The 14264-nt window shown below is 44.7% G+C and overlaps 1 protein-coding gene and 1 long non-coding RNA gene across 2 annotated transcripts in view; one reads left to right on the plus strand and one right to left on the minus strand.

Moving 5' to 3' along the window:
• Positions 1-469: 469 nt before the first annotated feature.
• The window catches only part of LOC134731521 (uncharacterized), a 41326-nt gene continuing 27531 nt past the window's right edge, over positions 470-14264 (plus strand). Inside the window, exon 1 of the long non-coding RNA XR_010113845.1 lies at positions 470-591. This is a non-coding gene — a long non-coding RNA (uncharacterized lncRNA). The remainder of the gene's footprint in view (positions 592-14264) is intronic.
• LOC129492181 (bridging integrator 2-like) lies at positions 9084-11209 on the minus strand. Its single transcript, XM_055297171.2, is given in 2 exon segments — positions 9084-11035; positions 11038-11209. Coding segments are annotated over 2 exon segments (1707 nt in total). The 3' UTR covers positions 9084-9500.

The following is a 14264-nucleotide window of genomic DNA, read 5'->3' on the forward strand; positions in this document are numbered from 1 at the left end:
CATGCTCTTTTCTCTGCATGGAGTTCTCATTTCCCTCTCCTGTGCCAGGCTAGGACTCTTACAAGTTTATAAGCGAAGCACCCATCTTGAAAGCTACAGGAACAACCGCAACCTACCTCCGTTGAAATACTTTTTATACTCTAGGACAATTGTCTATAGCCCTTGGATATAAAGGGGCAACGCCAGGCTCATGTTCACTGCTGAATCCCTGATATTCTTTACTCTGGGATTTTGTGACAGAGATATGTTCAATAAATGTGTGCTGAACTGCAGGTCATTTCTCCGCAGGAGAAAGACAAATTTTAGGGTCTGTCAAAGTTGGACCTGGGTTCAAATAGCCACCAAACCCAGCACGTGCAGCGCCAGCTCTGACCCCTAGGTGGCGCACGTGCGGCTGCCGCCCGGACGCCAGCCTCTCGCGGGGGCGGGGCCTCTTGCGGGGGCGGGGTCTCTCGTGGGGGCGGGAGCTAGTGTCCTCCGAGCCGGTTCCGGACCACCTCGCAGCGCCGCGTCCTTAGAGGCGGACTCGGGGGGCACCACCCTCGAGGGGCGGAACCCGTGGGGCCGGTGGCATGGATCCAGAGGTACCTGGTAAGAACCTCCAGTCAGTGTCAGCTCCGCTAGGACCGCTCGGCCATTAGCAATGAAGCTGTAGATGATCGTCATAGCAGGCGGGCCAGTGAAGGAAAGGCTCTTCTGGACCTAACCGTCCGGGAAAGCCTCGGGGCGGTGACCGGGGCGGGGCTTCCGGAGAGGGCGGTGCGTGCGCAGGCGCGAAGAGGGACTGATTGGCAGGGAGAGAGGCGGGGCCGTCTCCAGCCCGAGCGGCGCGTTTCACCGGACATGGGCGGGGTCTCTGGAGAAACCTGCTTTGGGTGGCAGCCTTTCTCCTTAAAATCATTTGTCGAGCGCCAGTGTACTTCATAGTGTTTACCTCCTTATGATTCATTCACAGTCTAGAGCATGTGAAATGTAGACCTTGATTTTAAAGAAAATAAATTCATTAATCCAGGCATTTATTGAACTCCGGCTGTGCGCTAAATGCCTTAGATTCCTGGGTATGCAAGTAGGTCGGCTCCGACCTTGAAGTTGAGGAGTTCATATTCTAGTAGTGGTTACAGAGGCACATGCGGAGGAACGCCAGTCTCAAGTGATATGCGTGTGCTATCAGGGAAAGATGAACAAAGCTGCAGAAGATGGGATGGAGAGCTAGCAAAGCTTTCAGAGTCCCTGACTTAGAGGATGGGTTGGCGTTCTCTAAGTGGGGAGGAAAGAAAGCAGAGGGAATAGCTTCTGTAAAGGCTTGAAAGAAGGCAGGTGGGTTTGGGGGATGAGTGTGGCAGAGAAAAGGTGTATGAGAGAGTAGGTAGGAGGGCAGAGTGGAAGGAGTGGTAGCATGACTTCTGTTGTCTTAGACCTTGGGTGCCTTCACAATAATTTTTTTAAAGTGTGACCTTATATATTTTCATCACCAAGGTATTGTGGCAGAGTGGAAAGAGTTTGCCTTTGAAGTCAGACAAACTTAGATTCATATATGGGCATTACCCATGTACTCCCTGCGTTTATGTAACTTAATCTTTCTGAGAGTCAGTTTCCTAGTTCATAAAATGGGGGTAATTGTCAAGTTTAAATGAAGTAATTATGCAAAAATATTAGCATACAGTAGTTATGCAATTGCAATAATTTGTGATAAGTACATATTACTTTCTTGCTCCCAATGGCATAACCTTTTTTTTTTTTTTTTTGAGACATGGTCTCACTCTGTCTCCCGGGCTAGAGTGCAGTGGCATGATCACGGCTCACTGCAACCTCCACCTTCTGGGTTGAAATGATCCTTCCACCTCAGCCTCCTGAGTAGCTGGGACCACAGGTGTGTGCCACCACGCCTAATTTTTGTATTTTCAATAGAGACGGGGTTTCAACATGTTGGCCAGACTGGTCTTGAACTCTTGACCTCAAGTGATCCACTCTCCTTGGTCTCCCAAAGTGCTGGGATTACAGGTGTGTCACTGCGCCCGAAGCCAATGGTGTAACCTTAAAGAATGACACTCAGTATCCTTCTGGGTGCCTGGCAGAGAGTGAAGGCAGGTAGTCAATTCCGTTTCCTTTAACACAGGTACTCAAATTGGATTTGACAAGGAAGGAGCAAAACTGGTCTGCACTGTAGCTCCTGAGAAAAATGCCTTGTTGAATCATGTATCCTCCTATATACAGGAAATCTCGAATCAGTGGGTCTTATCAGCTTGATAAGTGTGTCTGTGTTACAGGCAGGGTGACTGATTAAAAGCACTGGTCACATTACTTATACCTGGGAAGAGGAAATTTGTTAACTCTGGGGTAATGCTTTTGCTTACCCCAGGGTCTTGCTTACAGTAAAAAGAAGCCGAATAAACCTCACCACAAATCCATCTTTTTTGAGCCCCTTCTCCCTGGTGAGCTTTCAGCACAGCAGTCATTCTAAGCCTTTAATCCTCCCCTCCAATTGCATACTGTCCCTTGTGCTTTCTTTCCTTCCTGTATGTTTCCTGTATGCTGTATTATGCCTGATAGCCAAGGCATACTCTAGTCAATGCCAGGTTTCCTCACTTAACTCAGGATTTCACCCTTTCCTTCTTTCCCCATGGGGTGGCATCTCTGAGTGTGGGAAACTTGGTGGAGGGAAAGATCTTCCAATTAGTGACCTTCGTCCCTCTAAGGTGGCATCTGCAGCTAATGTTTGTTTTCTATCTGTCTCTGATCACCAGTCACACACTCTACTTGGAACCCCAAGGTCCCTTTAGATGCTCTGGTTCTCTTTCAGCCACTTTTGTGGTCCTCTTGGAGGCGAAGAAAAATTCCCACTGCTCCCACATGTCATTCTGAGGCTGCGGGTGGCTCCAGAGGCTGTGTCACAACGTGCCCTCCTGTCGCACTCTCCTGTTGTGCTGTGTCACTGCTGTCATGTGGGGAGCAGCTTTTAGACCTTACTTCATTTGGGAAGCAAGCCCTTGGATCTCCAATTTACTGGGAGTTTTCTCATCACCGCACTCCGTCACCGCTCACTTCCTAGAGAGGACTCTAGCTAGTTGGAGTGCTTCCTTCTCATTCTGTCTTTCTCTGACATGTGGACATTCCAGCAAGTCTAGGTAGGGAAACTCTGACCACCCTAGGCATTCTCCCAATTTATGCCATGGACATTGGTTGTCTGAAACCTTTTTGTCCCCATATACTCTGTTTTCAGAGAGTTCACAAAATCTATTTTGAAACTTTTTGGAATGAGAAGCTTTTCTGTCTTACCCTCTTCTTCCTCCATCTCTCCTTCCTCCTCCTCCATTTTTTTCATTCTCCATTTTTTTTTTTTTTTTTTTTTTTGAGACGGAGTCTCGCTCTGTCGCCCAGGCTGGAGTGCAGTGGCGCAATGTCGGCTCACTGCAAGCTCCTCCTCCCGGGTTCACGCCATTCTCCTGCCTCAGCCTCTCCGAGTAGCTGGGACTACAGGCGCCCGCCACCACGCCCGGCTAATTTTTTTTTTTTGTATTTTTAGTAGAGATGGGGTTTCACCGTGGTCTCGATCTCTTGACCTCGTGATCCACCCGCCTCGGCCTCCCAAAGTGCTGGGATTACAAGCGTGAGCCACCGCGTCCGGCCTCATTCTCTATTTTTGTGCCAAAGAGAATAACTGAGAATGAAAACCACGGCAGGTAATATAAAATATCACAGACATTTCCACCTTTCCCTTGATAGTCTGATAAAATCTTGAGGATGCAGCAGAAAGAGTGGTGAGAAGCTAGGATCCTGGGAAGGTGAAATGGGACATTTCACTGTTGTTAATTTCTTTCACAACATACTTTTAGACTCATCAGTACTTTGACTGGTGAATACTACTATCATTGCTTTTTTTTTTAATTTATTTATTTTTGAGACAGAGTCTTACCCAGTCTTTTGAGACAGAGTCTTACCCAGTCTTACCCAGTCTTGCCCAGGCGTGAGTGAAGTAGCACGATCTCGACTCACTGCAACCTCTGCCTCCTGGGTTAAAGTGATTCTCCTGCCTCAGCCTCCTGAATAGCTGGGATTACAAGTGTGCACCACCACACCTGGCTAATTTTGTATTTTTAGTAGAGACAGAGTTTCACCATGTTGATCAGTCTGGTCTCGAACCCTTGACCTTAAGTGATCCGACCCCCTCAGCCTCCCGAAGTGCTGGGATTACCTGTGTGAGCCACTTTGCCTGAATTATCATTGCTTTTTAGAGGTTAGCTTCCCAGAAGGAAGAGCCACTAATTTTTTAGTCATCTGACTTCTTAGATGGTTAGAGAGTTTGTAAGTGTTTTTGTCAGCTGGAGACTTTCAAGCACTCACTAATTCAAGATGCGTCTTATTAAGTATTGAAGTTCTCTCATAAAGGACTGTTTTTTTTTACTTATTGTTCTTCAAAATGGAACATTTTTATAATTTTTTTCTTTAAGTATGTGATCACTGTAAAAATTTAGGCTGGGCACAGTGGCTGAAGCCTGTAATCCCAACAGTTTGGGAGGCTCAGGTGGGAGAACCACCTTAGCCCAGGAGTTCAAGACCAGCCTGGGCAACATGGTAAAACCCCATCTCTACAAAAAATGACAAAAATTAGCTGGACATGGTGGTGCACACCTGTGGTCCCAGCTACTTGGGAGGCTGAATTGGGAGAAAATGTTTGAGCCTGAGAAGTCAAGGCTGCAGTGAGTCATGATAACAACGCTGCACTCCAGCCTAGGCAATAGAGTGAGACCTTGTCTCCAAAAAAAAAAAAGAAAAAACTAGAGTAAAAGCCTGTCTATTTTTACCATCTCATAAAAGAACCACTGGAATAATCTAATTTATATTTGTCTTTTCATTTTTGTGCATTTTATGTACATTTTTCTGAGATTTTTTTTTTTTTTTTTTTTTTTTTTTTTTTTAGACCGAGTCTTACTCTGTGTTCCAGGCTAGAGTGCAGTGGTGGGATCATAGCTGACTGCAGCCTCGAACTCTTGGTCTCAAGTGATCTTCCTGCCTTCCCCTCCTGAGTAGCTGGGAGTATAAACACGTGCCGCTATGCTCTGCTAATTTTGTTCTTTTTATTTTTAGGCAGGGTCTCACTGGTCACATGAGCTGGAGTGCAGTGGTGCAATCTTGGCTCACTGCAGCCTTGACTTCTCAGAATCAAGCTGTCCTCCTACCTCAGTCTCCTGAGCAGCTGGGAATAAAGGCACAAGCTACCATGCTTGGCTAATTTTTGTATTTTTTGTAGAGACTGGGTTTCACCATGTGGCCCAGGCTGGTCTTGAACTCCTGGACTCAAGAGATTCATCTGCCTTGCCCTCCCAGAATGCTGGGATTACAGGCATGAGTCACCATGCCCAGCCTGTTCTTTCTTTTCTTTCTTTCTTTTTTTTTTTTTGAGATGGAGTCTCCCTCTTGTTGCCCAGGCTGGAATGCAGTGGTGCGGTCTCGGCACACTGCAACCTCCACCTCCTGGGTTCCAGAGATTCTCCTCCTCAGCCACCCAAGCAGCTGGGAGTACAGGTGTGTGCCACCATGCCTGGCTAATTTTTGTATTTTTGGTAGAGACGGGGTTTCACCATGTTTGCCAGGCTGGTCTCGAACTCTTGACCTCAGGTGATCCGCCCGCCTTGGCGTCCTAAATTGCTAGGATTACAGGCGTGAGCCACCGTGCCCGGCCTGTTTTTTAAATTAACAATGTTTTCTTTGACTATCATATATATATCTCAGATGTTTCTTCTGAGGTTTATTATTTGATTTTTCTTTTTCTTTTTGGTGTCTATTTTTTTTTTTTAGACATTTTTGTTGGACCTTAGTGTCATACTAGGCAAGGCCTCTTTTTCTATCCCCATCCCCAAATGTAAATGTTTTCTTATTTTTTGCTATTACTTTTATATGTTTGTTTTAATGTTTAAATCTTTAATCCACCTGGAATTTGTTTTTGTGCCCTTTATGAGGTAGGAATTTGCATCTTCCCAAATGGACAGCCAACTACTTTTTGTTTTTAAATTATACTTTAAGTTCTGGGGTACATGTGCAGAACGTGCAGTTTTGTAACATAGGTATACACGTGCCACGGTGGTTTGCTGCACCCGTCAACCCATCACCTACATTAGGTATTTCTTCTAATGCTATCCCTCCCCTAACCCCCCACCCCCCAACAGGCGCTGGTGTGTGATGTTCCCCTCCCTGTGTCCATGTGTTCTCATTGTTCAACTCCCACTTACGAGTGAGGACATGCAGTGTTTGGTTATCTGATCTCGTGATAGTTTGCTGAGAATGATGGTTTCCAGCTTCATCCATGTCCCTGCAAAGGACATGAACTCATCCTTTTTTATGGCTGCATAGTATTCCATGGTATATATGTGCCACATTTTCTTTATCCAGTCTAATATTGATGGACATTTGGGTTGGTTCCCAGTCTTTGCTATTGTGAATAGTGCTGCAATAAACATACGTGTGCATGTGTCTTTACAGTAGAATGATTTATAATCCTTTGGATATATACCCAGTAATGGGATTGCTGGGTCAAATGATATATCTAGTTCTAGATCCTTGAGGAATCGCCACACTGTCTTCCACAATGGTTGAACTAGTTTATACTCCCACCAACAGTGTAAAAGCATTCCTATTTTTCCACACCCTCTCTAGCATCTGTTGTTTCCTGACTTTTTAATGATCGCCATTCTAACTGGCGTGAGATGGTATCTCATTGTGGTTTTGATTTCCATTTCTCTGTTGACCAGTGATGATGAGCATTTTTTCATATGTCTGTTGGCTGTATAAATGTCTTCTTTTGAGAAGTGTCGGTTCATATCCTTTGCCCACTTTTTGATGAGGTTGTTTTTTTTCTTGTAAATATGTTTAAGTTCTTTGTAGATTCTGGATATTAGCCTTTGGTCAGTTGGATAGATTGTGAAATTTTTCTCCCATTCTGTAGGTTGCCTGTTCACTCTGATGATAGTTTCTTTTGCTGTGCAGAAGCTCTTTAGTTTAATTAGATCCCATTTGTCAATTTTGGCTTTTGTTGCCATTGCTTTTGGTGTTTGAGACATGAAGGCTTTGCCCATGCCTATGTCCTGAATGGTATTGCCCATTCTAGGATTTTTATGGTCCTAGGTCTTATGTTTAAGTCTTTGATCCTCTTGAGTTGATTTTCGTATAAGGTGTAAGGAAGGGGTCCAGTTTCAGTTTTCTGCATATGGCTAGCCAGTTTTCCCAACAGCATTTATTAAACAGGGAATCTTTTCCCCATTGCTTGTTTGTGTCAGGTTTGTCAAAGACCAGATGGTTGTAGATGTGTGGTGGTATTTCTGAGGCCTGTGTTCTGTTCCATTGGTCTATATATCTGTTTTGGTACCAGTACCATGCTGTTTTGGTTACTGTAGCCTTGTAGTAAAGTTTGAAGTCAGGTAGTGTGATGCCTCCAGCTTTGTTCTTCTTGTCCAGGGTTGTCTTGGCTATGTGGGGTCTTTTTTGGTTCCATATGAAGTTTAAAGTAGTTTTTTCCAATTCTGTGAAGAAAATCAGTGGTAGCTTGATGGGGATGGCATTGAATTTATAAATTACTTTGGGCAGTATGGCCATTTTCACGATATTGATTCTTCCTATTTGTGAGCATGGAATGTTTTTCCATTTGTTTGTGTCCTCTCTGATTTCCTTGAGCAGTGATTTGTAGTTCTCCTTGAAGAGGTCCTTCACATCCTAGGTATTTTATTCTCTTTGTAGCAACTATGAATGGGAGTTCACTCGTGATTTGGCTCTCTGTCTATTATTGGTGTATAGGAATGCTTGTGATTTTTGCACATTGATTTTGTATCCTGAGACTTTGCTGAAGTTGCTTAAGGAGATTTTGGGCCGAGACGATGGGGTTTTCTAAATATACAATCATGTCATCTGCAAACAGAGACCATTTGACTTCCTCTCTTCCTATTTGAATACCCTTTATTTCTTTCTCTTGCCCGATTGCCTTGGCCAGAACTTCCAATACTGTGTTGAATAGGAGTGGCGAGAGTGGGCATCCTTGTGCTCGTTTTCAAAAGGAATGCTTCCAGTTTTTGCCCTTTCAGTCATATTGGCTGTGGGTTTGTCATAAATAGCTCTTATTATTTTGAGATACGTTCCATTGATACCCAGTTTATTGAGGGTTTTTAGCATGAAGGAGTGTTGAATTTTGTTGAAGGCCTTTTCTGCATCTATTGAGATATTCTGTGGTTTTTGTGATTGATTCTGTTTATGTGATGGATTATGTTTATTGATTTGCATATGTTGAACCAGCCTGGCATCCCAGGGATGAAGTCGACTTGATCATGGTGGATAAGATTTTTGATGTGCTGCTGGATTCGGTTTGCCGTATTTTATTGAGGATTTTCGCATCGATGTTCATCAGGGATATTGGCCTGAAATTTTCTTTTTTTGTTGTGTCTCTGCCAGGTTTTGGTATCAGGATGATGCTAGCCTCATAAAATGAGTTAGGGAGGATTCCCTCTTTTTTTATTGTTTGGAATAGTTTCAGAAGGAATGGTATGAGCTCTTCTTTGTACCTCTGGTAGAATTCGGCTGTGAATCCATCTGTTCATGGACTTTTCTTGGTTGGTTGGGTATTAATTACTGCATCAATTTCAGAACTTGTTATTGGTTTATTCAGGGGTTTGATTTCTTCCTGGATTAGACTTGGGAGGGTGTATGTGTCCAGGAATTTATCAATTTCTTCTAGATTTTCTAGTTTATTTGCATAGAGGTGTTTATAGTATTCTCTGATGGTACTTTGTATGTCTGTGGGATCAGTGGTAATATCCCCTATATCATTTTTTATTGCATCTATTTGATTCTTCTCTCTTTTCTTCTTTGTTAGTCTGGCTAGCAGTCTATCTATTTTGTTGATCTTTTCAAAAAGCCAGGTCCTGGATTCATTGATTTTTTGAAGGGTTTTTCCTATCTCTATCTCCTTCAGTTCTGTTCTGATCTTAGTTATTTGTCTTCTGCTAGATTTTGAATTTGTTTGCTGTTGCTTTTCTAGTTCTGTTTTTTTTTTTTTTTTTGTCAGAATCAGACTTTATTTAACAATCTGAAAACGTGTTCTTCTGGCTTTAAGTCTTGCAAAATGGGTCATAAGTCAAAGGCAGATTTGTTCACTGTCCTCTGAGTATGTGTGGTTATGTCTCTGTGTAGACAAGTGTCTGTGTCTATAGATACTTTTGCTTTTTATAGTGATTATAGCTCCACTTTAGTTAATGTATAAAGTCTTATTCTAATAATGCTAAAACCTGAATTAAATATTCCCTGAGTCTAATGTTCTCTTCTCCCCAGCCTGCCTCCCTCCATCCCTCCCATAAGGCTGCTCCTCCACCTCCATTAATGCCAGGTCTTTAGACAGCACCATCATTCTTACTGAGAACCCAGGGATGGATGCTGGCTCTGATATCCCTCTGACCTATACCCTCTGGTTGAAGAGCTTCTCTGGGGAGGTGTGGGACTTGGGGAGTCCTGGCAGTTTCTCTTCAGAGTTGTGCATTTTCACTGGTAGATACCTCTTCCTGAGGTTCAGGTGCTGTGAGGTTGCTCTTGTCTGGTACTGTGGAGACTTTCAGCTGGTCTTGGCCGTCCGAGGAGTCAGCTGAGACAAGCTTATTATCCTTTTCCTTGTCTTCCATCTTTGCCTCTCCAGGCTCTGAAGCAATCTGAGATGTCATTAAGGTGGGGGAAGTACAGAGTTCTTCGAGGTTCTGATTGTGGATGTTTTCATTTTCTTTGGCCTCAGGAGTTCTTACTGGCTTCTCTGGTGGTTCTGGATTAGGAGAGACCTCTAGGGAGGTCCTAGGACTTGGAGTCCCAGTCCCCAAGGAGGCCCTAGGGCTGGTGGGTGAACCCCCTCCAGAGGCTGGAGGGCTGGAGGGTGTGTTCCCTGAGGAAGGCCTGGGGCTTGCAGTGGCTCTGGGTGGAGGAGGCCTACTAGGGGGTGCTGAGGTCCTCTGGATAGAGGCTCTCTTCTTTGGTTGTTCAGATCCTTCACCTGCGGTGCGGGTTCGGAGGACTACTTCTGCGGCAGATGATGAAGGGTGTCCTGAAGGGCTTAGGGCTCCACCTGGTGATAGAGCAGGGGAGCTGGGGAAAACTTCCTCCTGGGACTTGGCACTCTCAATGATAGGAGAGGGCTGGGCCTGAGAGGGGCCGTTGCAGGTTGGTAGAGGCTCTTCTTCCTCAGAGGAGCTTGCTTCAGATTCTTCCTTCTCTATTTCCTCATCTTCTAAGAGCTCCTTGATCTCAGAATTGTCTTCCCCCTGGGCTGCCTCAGGTGCCAGATCTTCAGTTGCTGAGACAGATTGACTCTTACTCTTCTAGGAAAGTGTAGAGGGACTAGTAGGTGAGGTAAGAGGACTGGAGACTGTAGATGTTCGAACTGGGGGAGAAATGACTAAAGAGCGCCCGCTGCTGCTTGATAGTCCCTTCACCACAAAGACTTTACTGGAATGTTGCTTCTCCAGTTTGCTCATCACCTCGGAGAGATTGTGGTTCAGCTTGCTTATTTCCCTGTAGAAGACATCCGTCAAGTTGGAAATGTTTTGGAAGATGGTCACATAGCAGCCAATATGACTATCATAAAGAATAGGCAACTCCTCTAGTAGTCTGTTGATTTGCATATGTTGGTTCAGATCTTCAAACACAGTCTGGGCTTTGTTGAACTCTTCCTCTGCCTTGGCAGTCTTGGCCTCATCTTTCTTCTTGGCATTCTGCACTGCCTGCAGGTGATGTCGGGCACTGTCATAATCCACGAGTTTCCAACCCCACTTGGCAATTCTGTCCTTAATTTCGCTGAACTGGGTGATGTAGTCTTCTATGGTCCTCACAGCCTGGTCAGCAAGTTTCTCCTCGTAGTCTTCCCAAAGGAGATCATTATTCTCTGCAATGGCCTTCAGCTCCTCATGACCATCCCACTCGCTGCTGTAGATCTCCTGCAGGGTTTCTGACACTCTTTTTGAGCTTTCATGCATCACTTTTACTGCACTAAGGAAGTTCTTCAGGTCCTTGTATAGTTGTGGCCTTCTGCCTGTTGTTGGTAGAAGTTGTTAGCACTTTGTTCAAATTGTTCATCTTTGGTTTCTACAGTTTTCCCCGATTTCTGCAGCACATTCTCCTGGGCCCTGCTGAACTTCTTCTGCACCTGCTTGGTGAAGAGGCCGGCCGTGCCACCCGCCTTGCCCTCTGCCATTCTGCCGGCTCCCTGGGGGCTGCCACCCTGGCCCCATGCCCTGTGGTTTTCTTGCTTCCCTAGTTCTTTTAATTATAATGTTAGGGTGTCAATTTTAGATCTTTCTTGCTTTCTCTTGTGGGTATTTAGTGCTATAAATTTTCCTCTACACACTGCTTTAAATGTGTCCCAGAGATTCTGGTACATTGTGTCTTCATTCTCATTGGTTTCAAAGAACATCTTTATTTCTGCCTTCATTTCTTTTTACCCAGTAGTCATTCAGGAGTAGGTTGTTCAGTTTCCATGTAGTTGTGCAGTTTTGAGTGTTTCTTAATCCTGAGTTCTGTTTTGATTGCACTGTGGTCTGAGAGACTGTTTGTTGTGATTTCTGTTCTTTTGCATTTGCTGAGGAGTGTTTTACTTCCAATTATGTGGTCAACTTTAGAATAAGTGTGATGTAGTGCTGAGAAGAATGCATATTCTGCTGATTTGGGGTGGAGAGTTCTGTAGATGTCTATTAGGTCCACTTGGTCCAGAGCTGAGTTCAAGTCCTGAATACCCTTGTTAATTTTCTGTCTTGTTGATCTGTCTAATATTGACAGTGGGATGTTAACGTCTCCCACTATTATTATTGTGTGGGAGTCTAAGTCTCTTTGTAGGTCTCTAAGAACTTGCTTTATGAATCTGGGTGCTCTTGTATTGGGTGCATATATATTTAGGATAGTTAGTTCTTCTTGCTGCATTGATCCCTTTACCATTATGTAATGCCCTTCTTTGTCTCTTTTGATCTTTGTTGGTTTAAAGTCTGTTTTATCAGAGCCTGGGATTGCAACCCCTGCTTTTTTTTTTTTGCTTTCCATTTGCTTGGTAAATATTCCTCCATCCCTTTATTTTGAGCCTATGTGTGTCTTTGCATGTGAGCTGGGTCTCCTGAACACAGCACACTGATGGGTCTTGACTCTTTATCCAACTTGCCAGTCTGTGTCTTTTAATTGGGGCATTTAGCCTGTTTACATTTAAGGTTAATACTGTTATGTGTGGATTTGATCCTGTCATTATGATGCTAGCTGGTTGTTTTGCCCATTAATTGATGCAGTTTCTTCATAGTGTCGATGTTGTTTACAATTTGATGTATTTTTACAGTGGCGGGTACCGGTTGTTCCTTTCCATGTTTAGTGCTTCCTTCAGGAGCTCTTGTAAGGCAGGCCTGGTGGTGACAAAATCTCTCAGCATTTGCTTGTCTGTAAAGGATTTTATTTCTCCGTCGCTTATGAAGCTTAGTTTGGCGAATATGAAATTCTGAGTTGAAAATTCTTTTCTTTAAGAATGTTGAATATTGGTCCCCACTCTCTTCTGGCTTGTAGGGTTTCTGCAGAGATCCACTATTAGTCTGATGGGCTTCCCTGTGTGGGTAACTCTACCTTTCTCTCTGGCTGCCCTTACCGTTTTTTCCTTCATTTCAACCTTGGTGAATCAGACGATTATGTGTCTTGGGGTTGCTCGTCTCGAGGAGTATTTTAGTGGTGTTCTCTGTATTTCCTGAATTTGAATGTTGGCCTGTCTTGCTAGGTTGGGGAAGTTCTCCTGTATAATATCCCGAAGAGTGTTTTCCAACTTTGTTCCGTTCTCGTCACTTTCAGGTACACCAGTCAAATGTAGATTTGATCTTTTTCACGTAGTCACATATTTCTTGGAGGCTGTGTTCGTTCCTTTTTATTCTTTTTTCTCTAATCTTGTCTTCTCTATTTCATTAAGTTGATCTTCAATCTCTGATATCCTTTCTTCTGTTTGATTGATTCAGCTATTGAAACTTGTGTATGCTTCACGAAGTTCTTGTGCTGTGTTTATTAGCTCCCTCAGGCCATGTGTGTTCTCTACACTGGTTATTCTAGTCAGCTATTCGTCTAACCTTTTTTCAGGGTTCTTAGCTTCCTTGCATTGGGTTAGAACATGCTCCTTTAGCTCAGAGGAGTTTGTTATTACCCACCTTCAGAAACCTACTTCTGTCAATTTGTCAAACTCATTCTCTGTCCAGTTTTGTTCCCTTGCTGGCAAGGAGATGTGATCCTTTGGAGGAGAAGAGGTGTTCTGGTTTTTGGAATTTTCAGGCTTTTTGCACTGGTTTCTCCCCATCTTTGTGGATTTGTCTACCTTTGGTCTTTGATGTTGGTGCACTTTGGATGGAGTCTTTGAGTGGATGTGCTATTTCTTTCTGTTTGTTAGTTTTCCTTCTAACAGGCCCCCCTGCTGCCCGTCTGCTGGAGTTTGCTGGAGGTCCACTCCAGACCCTGTTTGCCTGGGTATCAACAGCGGAGGCTGCAGAACAGCAAATTTTGCTGCATGATCTTTCCTCTGGAAGCTTTGTTCCAGAGGGGCACCTGTCAGATGCCAGCCAGAGCTCTCCTGTGTGAGGTGTCTGTTGGCCCCTACTGGGAGGTGTCCCCCAGTCAGGATACACAGGGGTCAGGGACATACTTGAGGAGGCAGTCTGACCCTTAGCAGAGCTTGAACGCTCTGCTGAGAGGTTTGCTGCTCTTTTCAGAGCCATCAGGCAGGGACATTTAAGTCTGCTGAAGCTTTGCCCACAGCTGCCCCTTTCCCCAGGTGCTCTGTCCCAGGGAGATGGGGGTTTTATCTATAAGTCCCTGACTGGGGCTGCTGCCTTTTTTTCAGAGATGCCCTGCCCAGAGAAGGGAAATCTGCCTGTCTGGCCACAGCAGCCTTGCTGAGCTGCTGTGGGCTCCACCCAGTTCGAACTTCCCAGCAGCTTTGTTTACACTGTGAGTGTAAAACCGCCTACTCAAGCCTCAGCAATGGCAGGCACCCCTCCCCTCACCAAGCTTGAGCATCCCAGGTTGATCTCAGACTGCTGCTGTGCTAGCAGCGAGAATTTCAAGCCAATGGATCTTAGTTTGCTGGGCTCCATGGGGGTGGGGCCTGCAAAGCCAGACCACTTGGCTCCCTGGCTTCAGCACCCCTTTCCAGTGGAGTGAATGCTTCTGTCTCTCTAGCATTCCAGGTAACACTGAGGTATGGAAAAAAAGAACTGTAGCTAGTTCGGTGTCTGCCCAAATGG

The sequence above is a fragment of the Symphalangus syndactylus genome, chromosome 10, assembly GCF_028878055.3.
Source record: "Symphalangus syndactylus isolate Jambi chromosome 10, NHGRI_mSymSyn1-v2.1_pri, whole genome shotgun sequence".
Lineage (NCBI taxonomy): Eukaryota > Metazoa > Chordata > Mammalia > Primates > Hylobatidae > Symphalangus > Symphalangus syndactylus.